At 58.0% G+C, this 18208-nt stretch overlaps 1 protein-coding gene across 2 annotated transcripts in view; it reads left to right on the forward strand.

The window, feature by feature from the left end:
* Nucleotides 1-18208, forward strand: part of COL18A1 (collagen type XVIII alpha 1 chain) — a 41723-nt gene that overhangs the window by 19854 nt on the left and 3661 nt on the right. Inside the window, exons 1-32 of one of the 2 annotated variants that reach the window (XM_054209116.1) lie at nucleotides 1709-3723; nucleotides 7508-8052; nucleotides 10958-11041; nucleotides 11134-11193; nucleotides 11376-11514; nucleotides 11633-11736; nucleotides 11820-11846; nucleotides 11943-12113; nucleotides 12216-12242; nucleotides 12324-12386; nucleotides 12493-12579; nucleotides 12735-12788; nucleotides 12864-13004; nucleotides 13154-13216; nucleotides 13392-13436; nucleotides 14561-14701; nucleotides 14787-14858; nucleotides 14974-15000; nucleotides 15130-15174; nucleotides 15320-15382; nucleotides 15797-15832; nucleotides 15904-15993; nucleotides 16163-16192; nucleotides 16303-16329; nucleotides 16524-16586; nucleotides 16739-16813; nucleotides 16907-16942; nucleotides 17065-17118; nucleotides 17389-17463; nucleotides 17674-17745; nucleotides 17948-17990; nucleotides 18132-18194. In XM_054209116.1, the coding sequence (XP_054065091.1) occupies nucleotides 2478-3723; nucleotides 7508-8052; nucleotides 10958-11041; nucleotides 11134-11193; nucleotides 11376-11514; nucleotides 11633-11736; nucleotides 11820-11846; nucleotides 11943-12113; nucleotides 12216-12242; nucleotides 12324-12386; nucleotides 12493-12579; nucleotides 12735-12788; nucleotides 12864-13004; nucleotides 13154-13216; nucleotides 13392-13436; nucleotides 14561-14701; nucleotides 14787-14858; nucleotides 14974-15000; nucleotides 15130-15174; nucleotides 15320-15382; nucleotides 15797-15832; nucleotides 15904-15993; nucleotides 16163-16192; nucleotides 16303-16329; nucleotides 16524-16586; nucleotides 16739-16813; nucleotides 16907-16942; nucleotides 17065-17118; nucleotides 17389-17463; nucleotides 17674-17745; nucleotides 17948-17990; nucleotides 18132-18194 (3868 nt within the window). In that variant the 5' untranslated portion in view covers nucleotides 1709-2477. Of the gene's footprint in view, nucleotides 1-1708; nucleotides 3724-7507; nucleotides 8053-10957; nucleotides 11042-11133; nucleotides 11194-11375; nucleotides 11515-11632; nucleotides 11737-11819; nucleotides 11847-11942; nucleotides 12114-12215; nucleotides 12243-12323; nucleotides 12387-12492; nucleotides 12580-12734; nucleotides 12789-12863; nucleotides 13005-13153; nucleotides 13217-13391; nucleotides 13437-14560; nucleotides 14702-14786; nucleotides 14859-14973; nucleotides 15001-15129; nucleotides 15175-15319; nucleotides 15383-15796; nucleotides 15833-15903; nucleotides 15994-16162; nucleotides 16193-16302; nucleotides 16330-16523; nucleotides 16587-16738; nucleotides 16814-16906; nucleotides 16943-17064; nucleotides 17119-17388; nucleotides 17464-17673; nucleotides 17746-17947; nucleotides 17991-18131; nucleotides 18195-18208 lie in introns of those variants that run through there. The other variant, XM_054209117.1, reaches the window with a different exon arrangement.

Genomic DNA, 18208 nt, shown 5'->3' on the forward strand with positions numbered 1-18208 from the left:
TGGGAAGACACAGCCAGCCTGTTCAAGAGGGAATTAGGACCAGGTCAATGGTCCAATTTTGCTTTTAAAGAAGTAAAAAGTCAATATGAGCTTCCGGCAGCATTCACTGGAGCATGCAAAGTGCTTTTTGGAGGCTTTAGCCTAGAGGACAGTAAAACAAGGAGTTTCCCCTGCTCTGCCAGCAAGCCAGCTGCTGTGGCTTCTCTTTGGGGAAATATTTCTCCAAAATATGTCACCATCTGGTATGTTCCCTGTCCCTGCCTTGCCACTTGGTTGGTGGCAGAGCTGGGCACTCTGGATTGGGATACTCTAGTGCCACCTGTGCCACTGGGACACCCTCCAAGCACTTATGTTGGAAGTGTCGGGTCCCTTATTTTGAGATGCCCCAGCCCTAGCACCTTCCCTGGGAGCTGCCACCGCAGAGGTGTGCAGTGAAATGAAGATCATTGATTTAACGAGGGCTGGCGGCGGCAGCCCTGCACGCAGGGAGGTCCTAGGGGATTGCTGCTTTGCTCTGCTCTCATGAGCTGCCTAATCCCAGCAAAAGGGAGAAATGGTATTTTTTCTGGCTGGGCATTGTGTCTGTACACACTTGGGATACCCTAGCATGGTGCCACTCCTGAAAACCTCCTGACTGAGACAAGGAGGCTCATCGGGGTTCGTGATCCTTCCCCCTGGCTCTGGGAGCTGCCTTGGGGATGCTGCATGGCTCCAGGGGTCTTGGATTGCACCCCACTGCAGGCTGGCACCCACCCCACTTATCTCCCACCCAGTTTGAGGGAGAGGCCATGGGAACACTGAGCTTTTCCATCTGTCCTCCCCACCGCTGGGAGAAGAGCAGCAGCCACCAGCGTTCCTCTCAGACGTGCTGAGGACACAGGGAGGGTCACTGGGGCGCCGCACCCTCTCCCCAGGGGAGCAGAGCCAGGCACAGCAGGGTCCCGTCCGAACACGCTGGGGCGGGTTGGCAGGCTGGCTCCTTTCATCAGGTTGATTGCAGCACAAGAACTTCGAGGGAAGCATATGGAAACTCTGACATATGGACAAAAACACGTCCTGCATTCGATTTGTCGTGGGCTGTTCCACAACATGCTCCTATAACAGCATCAGTCGTGGGGCAAGCCTATTAGCAATAGCATCCTTGCTGTGCCAGCTGCTGTTTTAAGGGAAAAACTCACCCATTTCACTTAAAAAGTAGTGTGGGAAATGTTGTGTAAAGCAAAATAGACATCTGAGCATTTGTTTCAGTGTTTTTCCTGAATGTTTTTAAGCTGGAGCATGAGGAGAGTTGCATCCCTTCCCATTCCACATTGCAGGACCACATTACCACAGACAGTGGCTTTCCTGGCCACGCAGCATCCTGGCAAGGGGGAGCCAAAATTGTCATCTACCCATCAACGTCCCTTCTTGGGGACACGTTTTGAGCCACAAAGTTGACTTGCCCCGTGTCATGGCAAGGGCAGTGTGGTGGTGTGGTCCACAGGTGTGCTGCATCCCAGCAGGGGGCTAGGGACTTGGTGGTCCCCGGCGATGAGGGCTCGTCATCTCCAGAGCTGGGCACCTTTGAGGTTGGGAAATGGGCTAAATAAGTGGATTTTGGGGGATTTTTTTAAGCTGGGGCATGGGAGAGTGCCAGTGCTGCTCAGGGGAGATTTTCGTCCCAAGCTTCAGTAAAACTCAAGTACTTGAGGTTACGATTGCTCAGACCTCCTGGCTTACACACATTGCTGGTATGTGATGCTTGTGGTGGTGGTGGGAGGATCACAAATGCTCCCCTCACCGTCTTTCTTGCAACAGCGTCTGGGGGGTCCTGGCCCTGTAACTAAGCTGGGAAAGCTGCTCTAAAGCACTTGACTTTTGGGACTTGTTGTGTTTCCGGCCAGTGGAAATCTTGGAAATGTTTTCTGGGATTTTTTTTCTTCCTCATTCAGTTTTGCTGAGAGGTTATAACCTTTCCTGAGACCTGTAGGGGAGGACACCTCTGTGTCCCACCAAAGACAGGCATCTGTGGCAATCGTATCCATGCACGACCCCCATGTACAGCTCCCAGTGCTGGCAATTTAACCAGAGCCACCAAGCAAGGAGAGAGGATTTAGGGTTTTCTGGGCAGTAAGGAGTTAAAATGCTGGCAGCAGCAGCTGGGACAGGGAACAGGGTTTGTCAGAGGGCTGGCTCAGCTCCCAGAGGTTTTGGGGGGCTCAGGTGGGTCCCCAGCAGGGTGGCAGGGTCCCCAGGGGGCCGTGCCGGGTGCAGGGAGGCTGGCGCTCGAGAGCGGAGGGTTTGGCAGGGCCGGCAGCGCGGCCACTCCTCCCACTCCACTCCGGTTTGAAGGGTCGTGTGCCGGAGACAGGGAAGAGAGTGCGATGTGAGTGCTCCGGGAGTCTGATCTGGGCAAAACTCCTGCCTCTTTCCTGCTTTCCTTCCTCCGGCCTCTCCGTTTTACTCTCTGAAGCAACAAGGCTCATTTTTCCTTCCTAATGGCCCCGGCTCCGCCTCGCTTGGAGTTTCTGCTCCTCCTGGCTTGCTGCTTCTCCTCCTCCGATACTCAGCTCCTGGACTGGATTTGGGGCAGCACAAACACCACGGGAAGCCCAGCAGCACCCGGTGTGGGAACCGCACCGCCGGAGCCTCTTGCCACTGCTCCCACCCCCAGCACGTCCCCAGGGACATGGGGTGTCCAGGTGGTGGGGGACATCACCACCCCACAGCGCCAGGAGATGGATCCCAGCACAGCAGCACCTGCCGGCGAGGGGACTGTGTCTGAAAACACCAAGCAGTGGGACAGGAATGCCACGGGGCTGGTGGAGAGCACAGCACGGCCAAGCATCGCTCCTCCCCACAGCACGTCACCTGCCCATGGCCAGGGTGCGGCCAGAAGCTCCACCAAGGACCTGCAGCTCCTGGGGACAGGGACCACCAAGGACCCACAGGTCCTGGGGATGGGGAACACCGAGGATCGGCAGCTCCTGGGGACAGGGACCCCCGCAGCAACAGGGACACAGGTGTCCTTGCAGAGACCAGCGGGTCTTCGGCCAGGTAGTGCCCCTTTTCCTTTCTCACCAGGTGACACTAACCGTAAGCAGGCGGTGCCACCCCGGGACCCCACGGTGCAACTGCCCCGACACCACCACGGAGCATCGCCCGCCTCACCGCTCGGCACTGGCCACTGGGGGCTGGTGCTGGCTGGCATGAATGGGAGCCGGAGCCCTCCTTTGCCTAACGGGAGGGCAGCTAACAGTGTGGATCCTCCTCTTGTCAATACCTCCGGTCCTCTTGAGTTTGATTTACTAACCGCTGCTACACGACTCTACAGTAGTAGCAGCACAGAGCTTGTATCCTTACCTGGACTGCTGCCGCCAGCCGGCCGTTGCCTGCCCGTCCCAACCCACCTGCCCTTCTGCACCATTCTGGGCACCAACCATTTCAGATTACCGAATTACCTCCGCCACGGCAGTGAGGCGGAAATTCGGGCAGCTTTGCATGAGTGGGAGGGGCTGCTTGAATCGCAGTGCCATCGCTACGTGAAGTGGTTTGTCTGCTTGCTCCTGCTCCCTGGGTGTAGCGCCTTGGTCCCTGTAACCCCCCCGCCGTGCCAGGGCTTCTGCGAGGCCGTCAGAGACCTGTGTTGGATGCACTTGGCTGGCGGACGCCTGCCTCTGCCTTGTGATGCTCTCCCTGAGGAGGACAAAGGGTATTCTTGTGTCTTTATTAATGCTTCTGCAGGTAATGTGGCTGGGTGAATGTCCCTGTGTTTCTGTGTGTCTTCCCTCCCCAGACTCCCCCAGGTTTTTAGGCGCTGAGGGGCACTTCTGCCTTGTCCCCATGGGAGGCTGCTGAGTCCAAAATCGCTTTCCATCCAGCCTTGGCTTCTTCAAACAGGGACTGCCAGCAGGTTTTGACTCCCCCTTCAAGGCTGAGCATCACCATCCCCTCCTCAAAATGTGAAACATGGTGGCCAGGTTAAAAGAAAACTTCCTGGTGGCCAGGACAAGAGATAGTCACCGAGTTCATCGTGCTGGCATTCAGGGCCAGTTTGCAGGTGCTACAGTGCACAGGAAAGGGCTTTGGGGTGTCCATCCTGGGAGCGGGGCATTTGCAAAGCTGGCAGCTCCCCGTGGGGACAGGAGAAGGACAAGGACCCCACAGCCACCCAACCGCAGCTGCATCTGGGGCCATGGCAGTGTGGAGGCTTCAAGGTGACCCACGACCATGCCCACATGCTCCCCTCTCCTAGAGAGGCCCTTTGTCTTAGGGTTAATGATTTACCCAATGGCTAATGTTTGATCCCCCCCTGCTTGGCAGGCAGGAGAGGTTACTTTGCCTCTGGCTTCGTCATTAGATGGTTGTGACCCTTCTGTATGTCAGCTGGGGACTGAGATGTGCTTCTTTGGCAGGGGGAGTGAAAGGAAGAGAGCTGCAGGGAGACTGATGCTTGGAGAAATGCACGTGGGGGTGTAAGAGCAAGAACACAGTTTGGGATGAAAGCAGGAGCGGGTGCTTGCTGCTCCCCATGGCAAGCTCTCTGAATGAAGCTGTGTTCCCACGCCGGCCCCTCGCACCCTCGGGTGATGGACTGGGGCTGCCGACCAGCAGCAGCGAGACACTGGCTGTCGTCAGAGGGGCAATTTAGTGGGGGGGCAGCAGACAAGGGTCACACACATGGTCCCCTCAGTGTGAAAGCAGCTCTGTTTGCTGGTGGACCCCGGGGGTGTGTGGCGGGATCATGGGGATGCTTGGAGGGAGGCGCACGCTCCCAGATGGGCAGTGTCGGGAATGGGTGGGGGACATGGGCACTGTGGTGCACCCCATGGAGTGACTTGAAAAGCTGCTGCATGCTGGGTGTCCCCCGCATCCTAGCTGGAATGGGATACACAGGGCCATGATGGCAGCCCCGAGTCAGGCCAGCCAGGAAGGTCATGGCAGAGCGGGAAGGTGGCTTGGAGCATCTCTGGGGCCTTTCTAATGGCAACAGGAACAAATGGCTGGGTCACTCTGGCCAGAGGCATCCCCGCAGCCATCCTGTGCCAGCACTCATCCCAAAACCGCTGCAGTGTCAGCCGTCTCTGGCTCTCCATGCTCCACAGTGGGTGCTGCCAGTTTGCCACAGGGAGGGGTGTGTGTGATATTTGTGTTCTGGGTGCCCTTTGGAAAAAGCAGGCACAGCCTGAAAGGTTTGGGGTTGGTAAGGGGCTTTTGCAGGGGAGCAGCCATTTGAAGGGGTCTCCCCTTACCCCTCCTGCTCCCCAGGGACTCCCCAGGCCCCATCCAGCCTCGTAGCCCTGGCCTCTGCCCGCTTTGCGTGTTGCGCAGGGTAAAGACGTGTCCCCGTTTGCTTTGGGAAGCGGCAGCACCCAGCTCCCACCCCGGGCTCGGGGGCGAGTGGCGTGTTTGGAGAGGAGGGAGGATCCCAGAACAGGCTGAAACACCAAAGAGTGTGGTTGGTGTTGCTAACAAAAGCCTCTTTCAGCCTGTCCTCGTCATCCTGAGCCCCAGGGGCAGACAATGGCTTGTCTGGTTGCAGAAATTGCAGCACCAGCTCTTACACCCGTGTGGACCCCCGGGAGGAAGCTCTGGTTTCCTCTTCCCTTAAAGCTGCTGTGAATTTGGCTTCCTCCAGCCCAAGATAAGCTCCATCCCTGCGTCCTGGTGTTTCTGGTCCGAAGCCACCTGCTCCAGGGTGGCTGGCAGGGCTGGGGATGGTGCAGCTGGGGATGGGGCAGTGGGAGCAGGCTTGTGGGGTGCCATGCTCATATGGGGTGCCTCAAGGGTGGGTGCCAGACTGGGGCTCATTGCAAGTCCGGGCGAGCCCTGCTCACTCATTCACCCCATTATGTTTGGTTTAGGGCTGTGCACATTTGGGCACGAAAAGATGCTGGGCTCGAAAGGATGCTGGGCTCCAGGATCCAGAGGTTCTCGTGGCTGGCAAGGCAGAGACTGAGTTCTTCCCCTCCAAGTAGGCTGGGGATGCACTATGGGGAAGCTCAACCCTGGTGCAGGGCAGATGAAGGGGGGTTATGGCTGGTGTAAGACCGGGAGGGAGGTTTCCTCCCTCAGGTGCTCAGTTTTGGAGTGCCAAGCTTGTGAGGGGCTGGGGGCTTGTGGAGCAGGGTGGGCACAGAGTAGTTTCAGAGCAGCAGGCTCAGGAGAGGATCAGTGGGTCTGGGGTCTGACAGAGAGAAAACTTGCCCCCCACCTCTAATCAGTGGCATTTCTAACATCCCCACTGCCTGGGTCCCTGTCACGGGACTGGTGCTGGCATTGAAGCTCAGCCGTGGGGGGAGGCTGGGGATGCTCTGCATGCACAGGTACCTCCAGTCTTTGGAAGAGGCACCCAGGTTTTCATCTCCTCCCACCATCCCAAGAGATGTGTTTTCCTTCCAGGCTGGGCAAGGCTGGGCTGATTTCTTCTTCTTTCTTCTTTCTTTTTTTTCCCATTTTTTTTTTTTTTTAAGAGCTCTGGAGGACAATGTCTTGCTCCAGAGCAGGGTGGAGGTTCCTGGCTGGTCCTCCCTGGATCACACACCTCTGATAACCCCCCGTTGCTCACGTGAAACACCAGGGATCGAGTTGGGGACATCGAATTGTCTCAACTCTTGCTTCTGACTTGGAATGGGGTAGAAATTGGCACCAAGCATCCGTTCCAGTGCAGAGACCTCAGCTGTTTTGGAGCCAAGGTGATTGGCTTTCCTTGCTCCTGGGAAACACGGAGTTAAATAACACCAGGCATGCTCAATCCCATTGAGTTGGCACCCGCCCCGAGCAGTTGACATAGCAGAGGAGGAATCCAGCGCGCCCGGTGTGTGGGCGATGAGGATGTGCCTGCTGCCAAAACAACGGGAGCTGGCGTACAGAGGGCCGGCTCGCCCCAGCCAGATGTTCAGCTGTGTTGGGTAGGAGAGACTGTCCTGAGCAGAACTTCCCCAAATGCCTTGAGAAAAAGGAGTTGGGAACGGAGGCGAGATCATCTGGGAAGCTGACGGGGTGTGCTGGCTCGAGCCCCATTCCCAGGGTGTTGCAAGGGAATGGCTCTGATTTATTCCCAGCCGGGGTGACCCCATTAGCTTGTCCTAGGATGAAATGGGGGATCACCGTGACCGCGGATGCAACACACTTCCTTGCGGCTCTGTGATTGTTCGGCATCCCAGTACTCCAGCAACATCCCCTGCTGCCTGCACGGGCATGTTGCTACCATGGGCAAGATCCCTTTGGTTTTATCACATCTTGGGGATGTCCTGGCCACGGTCAGAGGGTCAGTAACAGGGAACGGGTGGTATTTTGTGAGCTGGATCCCAACTGTGCGGTGGGAGCAACTCAAGGAGCGTTGCTGCCTTGGCCAACCTGCAGTCTGAAGGAAAATTCCAGACCCTGGGGAGGGCGAGCAGAGGGAGCTGCTGAAAAGTGCTGTTTGGGGGAGGCATGGACAGTGGTGTCCCCGCAAGGCATCTTGCTGAGGTTGACCATCCTCACCAGGCTGGTTGTGACCATCCCCTTTCCCTTTCTCTTGCAGAGAACCTGAGCACTGAGGTCAGCCTCCTGGAGCTGATCGGAGATCCCCCGCCAGAGGAGATCCTCAAAATTTATGGCCCCGACAACAACCCAGGCTATGTCTTCGGCCCCAATGCCAACACAGGCCAGGTGGCCCGGTACCACCTGCCGAGCCCTTTCTACCGGGACTTTTCCCTCCTGTTCCACATCCAGCCTACTACGCCCCGGGCCGGTGTGCTCTTTGCTGTCACGGACTCCTCACAGAGCATCATCTATGTGGGCATCAAGCTCTCAGAGCTGCGGGCAGGCAAGCAGCAGATCATCTTCTACTACACAGAGCCAGGCTCACCAAGCTCATATGCAGCAGCCACCTTCACCGTGCCCACCTTGCTCAACCAGTGGACGCGCTTTGCCATCAGCGTGGAGGAGGACGAAGTTGTTCTCTACCTGGACTGCGAGGAGCACGAGCGGGTCCGCTTCGAGCGCTCCCCAGATGAGATGGAGCTGGAAGATGGCTCCGGGCTCTTTGTTGCTCAGGCTGGAGGGGCTGACCCAGATAAATATCAGGTAAGGGTCACCCCAAGAAGCATCTCCAAGAAGTCTGGGTGAGGCTGGAAGGACGTGACACCAGCCTGTGCATGTTGAACCAACCTGTTTGCCCAGGAGGCAAACCAGTGGCCATGATCCATGTGTGTCCCTGGAGAAGGAGACACTTGAGATGGGGAGAAAGCTGGCCTGAGATGCCACCAACTTTATTGTATTGGGTCTCACAAAAGCAAAGCTCTCAAGGTGGGCTGGCAGGAGGCAGTGGGATTGAGCTACAACAGCCACCATTGCCCATACCTTTACCAACAAATGCACAGAGCCTCTTTGAATGTCCCCATTGCTAAAAATACCCAACTCCTTTGGTGGAGGAGCTGGTTTGGCTGGTAAAATGTCTCTCTTAGCTGGAAAAAATGCTTGGGCTGGAGCATATCTTTGTTGGCTGATATTGGGTGGTATCTGCAGGAAGACTTTGGAGAGCAAGGAGAGAAGCTGATAGCTCAGCCCTTGATTTGAACATGACTTATGTTCTAGATAAGGTTTATGGAAAGTGTGGGAAAAATGCCCAGCTGACATGGAAATCCCCCATGGTGCTTGAGGAGAGGAAAGTTCAGGATTGCACTGCCAGTTTTTTTCCTGGGTTGACCATGGTTTGCCCAGCAACATAGGCTCTGCCGAGTGGAGCAATGTTTTTCCTGGGGAGCTTTGCAAAGCACGTTTCTGATCTTAAACATCATCTTGACTAATGAGCAGCGCTACTGCAGCCCCAGTTAAATGGCTTTAGGCAGGGAAAGCTCCCTCAGGAAAAATGGGTTAATGATTGATGGTCTAGAGAACGGTTTGCACTGGGATTTGGATTGGTCCCTTGAGGTTTTGAGAGCAACTTTTTGCACTTGAACATGCTGGCAGGGCCAGGTCATGGCCGTGGAGGAACTCCTCTCCCCAGCTGGAGAGGGTTTGGCACAATTTGGAAGGCAAAGCAACAGCCAGGAGCAGAGCAAAGCACTTGCGCCTTTCTAGCAGGTGATGTTCCTGAGCTTGCCAAACACCAGCTCCCGCCGCCCGCCCCCGGTTTTCCCGCGGGGAATAGCTGGCCATCGAGAGATGGAGACTGACTGCCTCGGCTGGCTGTGAGGGGAGTGGAGAGCGCGGGCTTGGATGTTTCCTTGGCATCTGACTGCCTCGTGGTATTTCCATCGCTGACCAGCCCTAACTTGCATTATCTGGAACTAATGGGGCGTCAAGCTGATTAAAACCTGGCCCTCGGTCAAGCCCCAAGATGAGCTGCTCGCAGGCAGCTGGAGGGCTGCTGGTGGGGTCTCATCCAGGATCTATGCTTCTTCCTGAGTTGCCTTTGTGTCAACAGGGTGATACCTGAGTGGCAAAGCCTGCAGGAAATGCAGAAGCCCCTGTGACAGCAGATATCCAGGGGGTTACTGTAAATAGGGTCTTATACAGGGTCTGGCAGGAGGATTTGATCAGAGCTGGATGCATGATAAGACCTATGATGCTGCTGCCCACTCTATTGGGGCAAATGGGCTGCAAAGGGCCCTTATAACCATCCTTCATGAGGGTGCCTTTGTTCAGGGCTGAAACCAAACTATTTCCGATGCCTCTGGCAAGCCCCAGGACCAGGAAGGCTAGGCTGGAGTGTTGCATTTATCAAAGCTTTGGCTTGCTGCTGGTGCTCAGTGGGGAGGAGAGGGATGTGTTAGAGCTGGCTGTCACAAGGGCAAGCAGCTGGAGGAGGTCACAACCCACCTGGGGGCATTTGCTTCTGAGAGGGATTTTTATATATATATATATATGAAATTTAATACATTTATAATATATTGAATTAACTATATAGCTATAATACAATATATTTATAATATTTATATCATATAATATTTATAATATTGTAATGTCATAGCCAGCCTGGCTGAACTGCAACTGCCCCTGAGTCTTGTTTTCTTAAACCCATCGTGTTTCCTGAGCGCAGATCTCTTTCCTGGACGTGGTGCTCTGTGCTTTCAAGCGAGCCCAAATATTATTTTAGGTGTCTTGCCCAAAGAAGAGACACTGAGTGGGAGGTATCTGCCCTCTCCAAACTTGCTTTCCAGTGTGGTCCCCAGCACCTTCCCACTGGGACCACAGGGATGGGTAGCATCCCATCCCAGCAGCATCCCATCCTGGCAGCATCTCCAAGTGCCATCCCAGCAATGACCTGGGCTGGGCTCTGAGACGTGCCGGGTGACACCCCGCTCGCCATGGGAGCCATAAGGTTCAGGCTGGTACCCACACACCTCCCCAGTCAATATGGGGATGCTGCCCTCCCAGGCAGTGCAGGTAGCTGGGCTACGGGGGTTTGTCTGGAGGCAAGATCCTTAGGAAGGAATTTTTGGTGGTTTCTTGTATAAACAAGTGGTTTGGATGTGCACCATGCTTGCAAAACCCAAATAAATGGTAAGAAAGTGTGGATTAGCCTAAGAAATACAAAACCTGGGTTGCAGTGGACTGGGACCTGCTGCAGCCCTTGCTTGGGGCAGAGAGGCTGTCTGCGGCTGGGGAGCCCTCGGGAGAAGGGAAACAAGGAGCACAGCCAAAAAAGATCCCTGTAAAAGCTTTGCTGCCTGTCTGTCTGTCTGGATCCTGACTACTACCTCCACTCAGCCCACCTGACGCATGGCTTTTTTCCATGGCTTGTCAAGCCATGCCGGTGGTGCTGGGCACTGGGGCTGCAAGGTTGAAACTTCTCTGTGCTGGGTTATGGATAGATGCTCAGGTGGAGGGCACTCTCTGTACCAGGTGAAAGAGCCTGATGTCTGTGGGGCACTTGGGGTGGCTGAGTGATACAGCAGGTCACATCGTGCTGCAGGGTGGCTTTCATCACGTCTGTCCGTGGCACCCATCCATCTGTGGCAACCTTCCTTGCATGGTTTTCTTCCAGGGGGTGATTGCTGATTTGAAGCTGCAAGGGGACCCGCGGGCGGCCGAGCGGCAGTGCGAGGAAGAGGAAGATGACACTGAGGAGGTGAGTGCTAACAGCCCCACTGGGGCAGGCTGGGGGGCAGCTGCCCTGTGCTCCTGGCTCACCCTTTGCCCCTTCTCCCCGGGCAAATGCAGGTCTCTGGTGATTTTGGCAGCGGGGCAGAAGGTGGACACCAACCCTCGGGGAAAGACAGGGTGAGTTGGTGCCTGCAGGTGTTGCACTCGGTGGCAGAACCCTAAGATTTTAGGGATGAGAAGGTCTGGGTGCCCTCCATGGTCAAGGTCCTGGGATGCCCGATGTGATCCCAGCTCCTGCCCCTTTTGAGAGGACCCCAAGAGGTGAACGGCACTACAGTGTCCCCTTACTGTTGGCACAGGGTGTCCCGGGGCTGGTGGATGCTGTCCCAGTCACCTCTCCCCCTGTGGCAGCGGGTGGCGGGCCGAGGAGAGGTGGAGCCTCCCCACAGCAAGCTGAGAGGACCAGAGCAGAGGACACACTGCAAGTCTCCACGGGAGGTAATGCCGGCAGCAGCATCCCCTTCCCTGCCGTGCTGACTGGCTCTGAGGCGCACCGGCAGGGACGTGGCGGGGTGACCCTCCCTGAGCACAACAGGTCCTTTTTCCCTTCCTGCAGGCACTGGCCCCAAAGGTGAAAAGGGGGAGAAGGGCGAGCGTGGACTGAAAGGGGACTCAGGGACTGGCAGCATCGTGGGGACGGGCAGTGTCAAGGGTGAAAAGGTGGGTGAGAGAGGGGATCCCAGGGGCTTGTGGATGCCACTGACATGTCCGTGTTTGACACCCACTCCGTTTCTGTCCTGCAGGGGGAGAAAGGAGAACTAGGCATTAAGGTGAGCATCACTGAGGGACTGGGGGCAAAGACATGCCAGCCTGAGCTGCCACCACTGGGGATGTGCCACCCCTCCCTGTTTCCCTCCCCTCCCCAGGGCAGTGCTGGATTTGGCTACCCTGGCTCCAAGGGCCAGAAAGGGGAGCCGGGTGACCCTGGCCCCCCCGGGACCCTCTCGCGGCATTCTGATGGCTTGGTGGTGGAGCAGGTCACTGGTCCCCCGGGTCCACCAGGGAAGGATGGAGCCCCCGGCAGGGATGGCGAGCCCGTGAGTCGAACCTCCCACCCCTCGGGTATCCCCTCTCCCCCCACCTCTACCTTTTTTCCTGCCTGCCTGCACACTGACCTCTCCCCTCTCTGCCATCCCTAGGGTGATCCTGGCGAAGATGGCAAACCCGTAAGTGGGGTGTGGGGGTGATGGGTGCTGGTCACCCCCTTGCCTTGCCACCTGCTGACCCCCCACCGTTCCCCTTTGCAGGGTGATATGGGGCCCCAGGGGTTCCCCGGGATGCCAGGGGAGCCTGGTCTGAAGGGGGAGAAGGTGAGTGCTGGTATCAGTGTGGGGGGACGGCACACGCCGCTGCCCCCCCTTCCTTTTGCTGGTGGCTGGGCTACACTCACAAACTGCACTCTCTCCTCTGTGCCAGGGTGAGCCAGGCATAGGGCCGAGGGGACCCCCTGGACCACCTGGTCCCCCAGGACCCCCAGGACCATCATCCAAGCATGACAAGCTGGTGGGTGCCCCCTGGAATACAGGGATTTGGGTGCGGGGTATGGGGTCACAGAGGAGCGGGATGCTACTGCTAGCCCCCAGGCAGCTTCCCTGCACTACTGGGCACACCAACCCTGCCCATAGGTTCCTGACATCACCCTTGCGCTTCTTCCCCAGACTTTCATCGACATGGAGGGCTCTGGCTTTGGCGGTGACCTGGAGAGCCTGCGGGTGAGTGTGGGTCCCTTCCTGTTGGCAGGGAGCAGGGGGAACATGGTCAGCCATCGTCACTTCTTTCTCTTCTAGGGTCCGCGAGGGCCACCTGGTCCCCCAGGGCCACCCGGAGTGCCCGGTTTGCCGGGTGAGCCGGGACGGTTTGGGATGAACCGCACAGACCTGCAGGGACCGCCAGGGCTGCCGGGCAGGGATGGGACCCCTGGGTCCCCGGTAGGTGTATGGGGTGGCCAAGAGGACCCATCTCAGGGCCACCCTGTGGTGTTGGAGTTGCAACCACCCCCGGTGGTGGTGGGGGTCTTGGTGCCCACCAGCCCCATGGGGTTTACCTATGCTGGAGCCAGCTCCTGGTCATCTTGCAGGGTCCTCAGGGTCCTCCTGGAAGAGATGGGGCAGCTGGGCAGCCAGGGCCCAAAGGAGAGCAGGTGAGTGTCCCATGTCCCCCAGGACCATGTTACAGCTCTGCCACAGAGCAGCTGGCACCATTTGCACATCTCTGGGAGGTCCCAGCTCCCTCTATCCCTGGGCTGGGGAGCATCAACCTGTTCCTAGAGCAGGGCAGCTTCTTCACACCGTCTTCTCCTTCCTCCTCCTCCCTAGGGTGATGTGGGTGACCTTGGCCTCCCTGGCGCACCAGGACCCAAGGTACCATGCCTGTGGCGGGTTTCTTGCAGGGGAGAAGAAACCCATTTGCAATGCAGCCTGGAGGCAGGGATGCTGCTTGGCGGGCCACCTTGCACTGGAGTGGGGAGGGGGATGCTGGTATTTGGGTTCCTCCCAGAGCAGAGCAGTGCTGCACCTTGAGGGCGCGTGGAGCCACCGACCACCCCTGGGATGCTTGCCAGGCTCCTGCCACCCTCACTTGGCTTTTCTTCAGGCACTGCCACCTTGGGAAGCAGGCAGGAAAGATGAGCAGGGTGTTTCGAGGCACAGAAGAGGGTTTTCCTGGGTGTTTTAGGTGCCCACACCCCACTGGAAAACACCCCATCTTCTGCACATCGCTCTCCTGCTAGCCTGCTCGAGCTTCTTTCTGCCCCGCATTCCCAAGTGTGGTAATAAAAGTTTGCTGCAACGTGCACAATTATCCTCCCCTGCCTTGGGGGCCATGATACCCCATAGGATCACCCATCCACCCCAGCCTGAGCTAGGGGCAAGAGCCTCAAGAGTTAAGTTTTCTCAATGCTGCCAACATTGAGAGGGTAGATGGGGTGGCAGCGGGCATAAAGACTGATCTGGCCTCTCGGAGACCTTGCAAAGCGCAAGGGTGCCTGCAAGCATCCCCGCCTCTGCACTGAGCTCTGCTGCCACATTGGAGCTGGCAATGCATGCAAAAAAAAAATCACATTCATTATTTTAGACGAGCCTCTGGTGGCCACCATGCACATTACATGGGGAGCTGGGCCATGCGAGGACAGCTGGGACAAGGGATTCCATAGCCAGATGATGACTTGTCCCACAAAGCCCCTCTGCCCTCGAGACAGGAGCGTCCATGCCCTGCCCCAAGGGGTGGTTTGGGGATGCAGGAGGGCATGTGCTGCCTCCCACTTGCAGACTCAAGGCAGGGACCGTTCCCACCTTGTCCCATCTGTCATGTTTTTTTTTCCCTGGAAACTTTCAAGGTCAGCTTGGATGGGGCTCTGAGCAACCTGATCTAGTTGGAAATGTCTCTGCTCATTGCAGGGGGCAGGGGCGGTTGGACTACATGACCTTTAAAGGTGCCTTCGAACCCAAACTATTCTATGATTCTATGATTCTTATCTCCTTTGCAGGGCAGCAAGGGAGAAACAGGACCAGCAGGAGCCCCAGGAGAAATGGGGTTAGCTGGCCTTCCTGGGCCCATTGGACCCCGAGGGCAGCCAGGGCCCCCCGGTCCCCCAGGGCCACCAGGGCTGGGCTACGAGGCTGGATTTGTAAGTGATCACCGCTGTGATGGGGGAGTGGGATAAATTGGAGCAGGGGCAGATGTGGCTCAGCCCCTTCTCCCCTGCTTCCTAGGGTGACATGGAGGGCTCGGGGCTGCCATTTGCTGCCAGCTCCCCTGGACCACCTGGACCCGAAGGACCACAGGTAGCTCCGCTCTTGCACCTTCCCTCCCCTCCATCCTGGTCTCCTCAGGGCATCCCCCGTTATTGTGTCTCCTGACATCACCCCATGCTCATGGCCCCCTTCTTGTTGCTTGCAGGGGGTGCCAGGACTGCCGGGGGTGAAGGTGAGGAGCCTTTCAAATGCCTTTCTTGCCCTTTGCCGAAGCCAGCTGCAGGAGCCTGGCTCCATCCTTGAAGGGTGCCCATGGGCAGCCTGTGGTGATGCTCCTGCTCTGACACCTCTTTCCTTGCAGGGGGAGGTCGGCAGCCCCGGGCAGCCTGGCTTGCCAGGACCAAAGGTAGGAATGCCAAGAGGTCAGGTTGGGATGTGCGTGAGCCTCTGGAGTTGGTGGAGTGCTGGGGAGGACCCTTGTTCTTCTCAACCTGGGGCTGTTGGGAGGATGCTCTGTACTGCATCTTGCCCTTTCCCGCACCTCATTGCAGGGAGATACTGGTGTGCCTGGCGTGGACGGCCGCCCTGGCCTGGAGGGCTTCCCCGGACCACAGGTAGGAGCATCAGCCCCTGCTTTCCAGAAGCTCCTCCCTTGCTCGCTGCAGGGCCGCTTACAGCAGCCAAAATCCAGGCCCAGCAACCAAAATCTGCCCCCAGCAGCCAAAATCCTCCTCCCCCAGTGCCTTAGGCTGTTCCCCTGCATTGGGACCGGGCTCACCATGTGCCAAGGGTGCCCACGCTGCTTGGGACACCATCCCCATCAGCTTACCACCCTGCTGGTCATCACCTTCACCCAAAAGCATCGCACCCTGTCTCACTGCCTGGACCCTGCAGGTGGGGGGGGACGGGGGGGTGGTCTGAAAGGTTTTGCTGAGCCACAGGCAGGAGGGGGTCTCCGCTTGTGAACCAGGATCCAGCCGCACGTGCTGCCAAGCGGGAAGCTCACCCCTGCCTGCTCCTCCTTCCAGGGACCCAAAGGTGACAGAGGCAGTCCCGGTGAAAAGGTAGGTGCCAGCGGGCTGGGGACAGGGACCAGGTAGTGGTGGCCCTGGGGCTGATGGCTTATATCTTCCAGGGTGAGCGAGGCCAAGACGGTGTGGGGCTGCCTGGCCCCCCTGGTCCACCTGGTCCCCCCGGACAGGTCATCGCTGTCTCAGGCAAAGATGTAAGTGATGGCTCCTGGCTTCAATGCAGCTGAGGGGAGCTAAAATTGAGGGGGGAAGGGGCCTGCCCAGGACCCATCGTGCAGGGGGATCAAAGGGGACCTCTTTGGGAGCTCTGACCTCTTCAGAGCAAAGACCAGGGTGAAAACCCCATTTTGTCTCTTTATCCAGAAGTCTTCGGTGGCTTTGCCTGGTCCAGAGGTAGGTGCCCAGCTACAACCCACACCCAAACCTCAGCAGTGCCGGGTGGGCACCTGGTTTCTTGGAAAGGGGGAAGTTACTCTTACAAGCATCTCTGCTTCTTCCTACAGGGCAGACAGGGTCACGCTGGCTTCCCGGTGAGTTGGTGGCAGGGCTGGGGACTGCAGGGATGGCCCTGGTGAAAGTTCCGGGCATGCTTTTGGGAAATCTCTGGTGGCCAGTCCTGCTGCACTTTGCCACATTGGTGCTAGGGTGGTGGTGATGGAGGGGGCGTTTGGGGTCTGCCTTTGGTGCGTTGGGGCTGACGCGGGCTCTGTGCTCCTGCCTGCAGGGCCCGGTGGGACCGAAAGGAGACCGGGGATCGTCCGGTCCCCAGGGCTCCCCAGGGTTGAAGGTAACTGCTTCGGGCCGCCTCTGACGCGTGGGGTGGTCACACTCCTGGTCCCTCATCCTGCCTGGCCACGGGGTCCCGGTGGTGACGCCAGCCCCGCTATGGGAGGGAGCCTGGTCCCTCCATCTCCTCTCGTGCCTTCTCCTCTCTTGCAGGGGGAGAAGGGGGAGCCTGGCGTCATCATCAGCCCCGATGGGACCGTGGTCACGGCGCAGGTGAAAGGAGAAAAGGTGGGTGTGCTGTGGGAACGGGAGGCATGTCCCCATGCGATGGGTGCCAGGTGGTCCCGTTGGTGACACCGTTTCCCTCTCCGCTGTCTGCAGGGGGAGCCAGGGCTGCGGGGACCGATGGGACCATCGGTAAGTTAGTATCACCATCCTCCTTGTATCCCATGGGGAGGGACAGGGCTGATCCAAGGCAGAGAGGGATGGAGGGTGCCCCTGCTCTGAGCACCCTCATCCTCATCTTCTCTTCCCTCCAGGGTCCGCAGGGACGAGCAGGGATGAAGGGAGAGATCGGCTTTCCAGGCAGACCCGTAAGACCTGCTCCCAGTTTGTCCCCTCAGCCATCACCTCCTCCACCACGTCTCCCCACCCCATTTGCACATCTTGCACCCACTGAACCCCCAAACCCAATCGTGTCCCTGAGGGGTGGGGTAATAAAGGGGTGTTGGAGGCAATTCTGGGTGTCGGAAGTGACTCTGGGGCATCAGAGGTGACACGGGGCATCAGAAGTGACACTGGGGTGTCACCTCAGGGTTGGCAGGGGGACAGGGACGAGGCTCATCTATGCTGCTTATCCACAGGGACGTCCTGGCATGAATGGGCTGAAGGGCGAGAAGGGTGACCCCATGGATGTCAGTAGCGTGCTGGGCTTGCAGGTGAGCACTGATGGCAGCCCACCCGGGCTGCTGGTCCATCAGAGTAGGGGACGCACACAAAGTGTCTCCCAGGGGACCTGAATCCCTTTGGGAAAGGGCACATACTCTCTCAGGGACTGGTTGCCCCTCTGGGGCAGGGCACGGCTCCAACGTCGCCCCACAGGGACTGTCCACTTGCAGGACCCTGACACACCTTCTCTTCCCCTGCAGGGTCCCCCGGGACCCCCAGGGCCTCCAGGGCCCCCTGGACCACCTGGAAGCATAGCCTATGACAGCAGCAATGTGAGTAACAACAGTCACTGTGATAGGTGTGCTGAGGGTGATAGGGTCCCCCCGTTCCATCTGCCAGGATGGAGGGGATGGAGGATGCTCCGGAGGCATCCTTGCCAAGGCTGGCATGTCAGGCTGGCATCAGCATGACATTAAGGGGGGTTTCCCTGAGGATGCTGCTGTCTCTGCAGCTGCTTCCTTTGCATCTCTGCAGGCCTTCAGCGACTCTGGCCATCCTGTGCTGCCAGCTTTCCCTGGTAAGGGGGTGTCCCTTTCCCAGCCCCCTCAGGGTGGCTCAGGGACCCCCAGCAAGGCGGCGTTGTGGGGAGAAACCCCCTCTGTTAGAGGTGGAGCTGAGATGCTGCAGCACTGTGGCATCTCTCTGCTGCTCCCCACAGGTTTCCACCAGTTTCCAGGACAAAAGGGAGAGAAGGGTGATGCCGGAGCCCCAGGACCCCCAGGTGAGCGACTGGTC

Source organism: Rissa tridactyla, chromosome 7 (assembly GCF_028500815.1).
Source record: "Rissa tridactyla isolate bRisTri1 chromosome 7, bRisTri1.patW.cur.20221130, whole genome shotgun sequence".
NCBI lineage: Eukaryota > Metazoa > Chordata > Aves > Charadriiformes > Laridae > Rissa > Rissa tridactyla.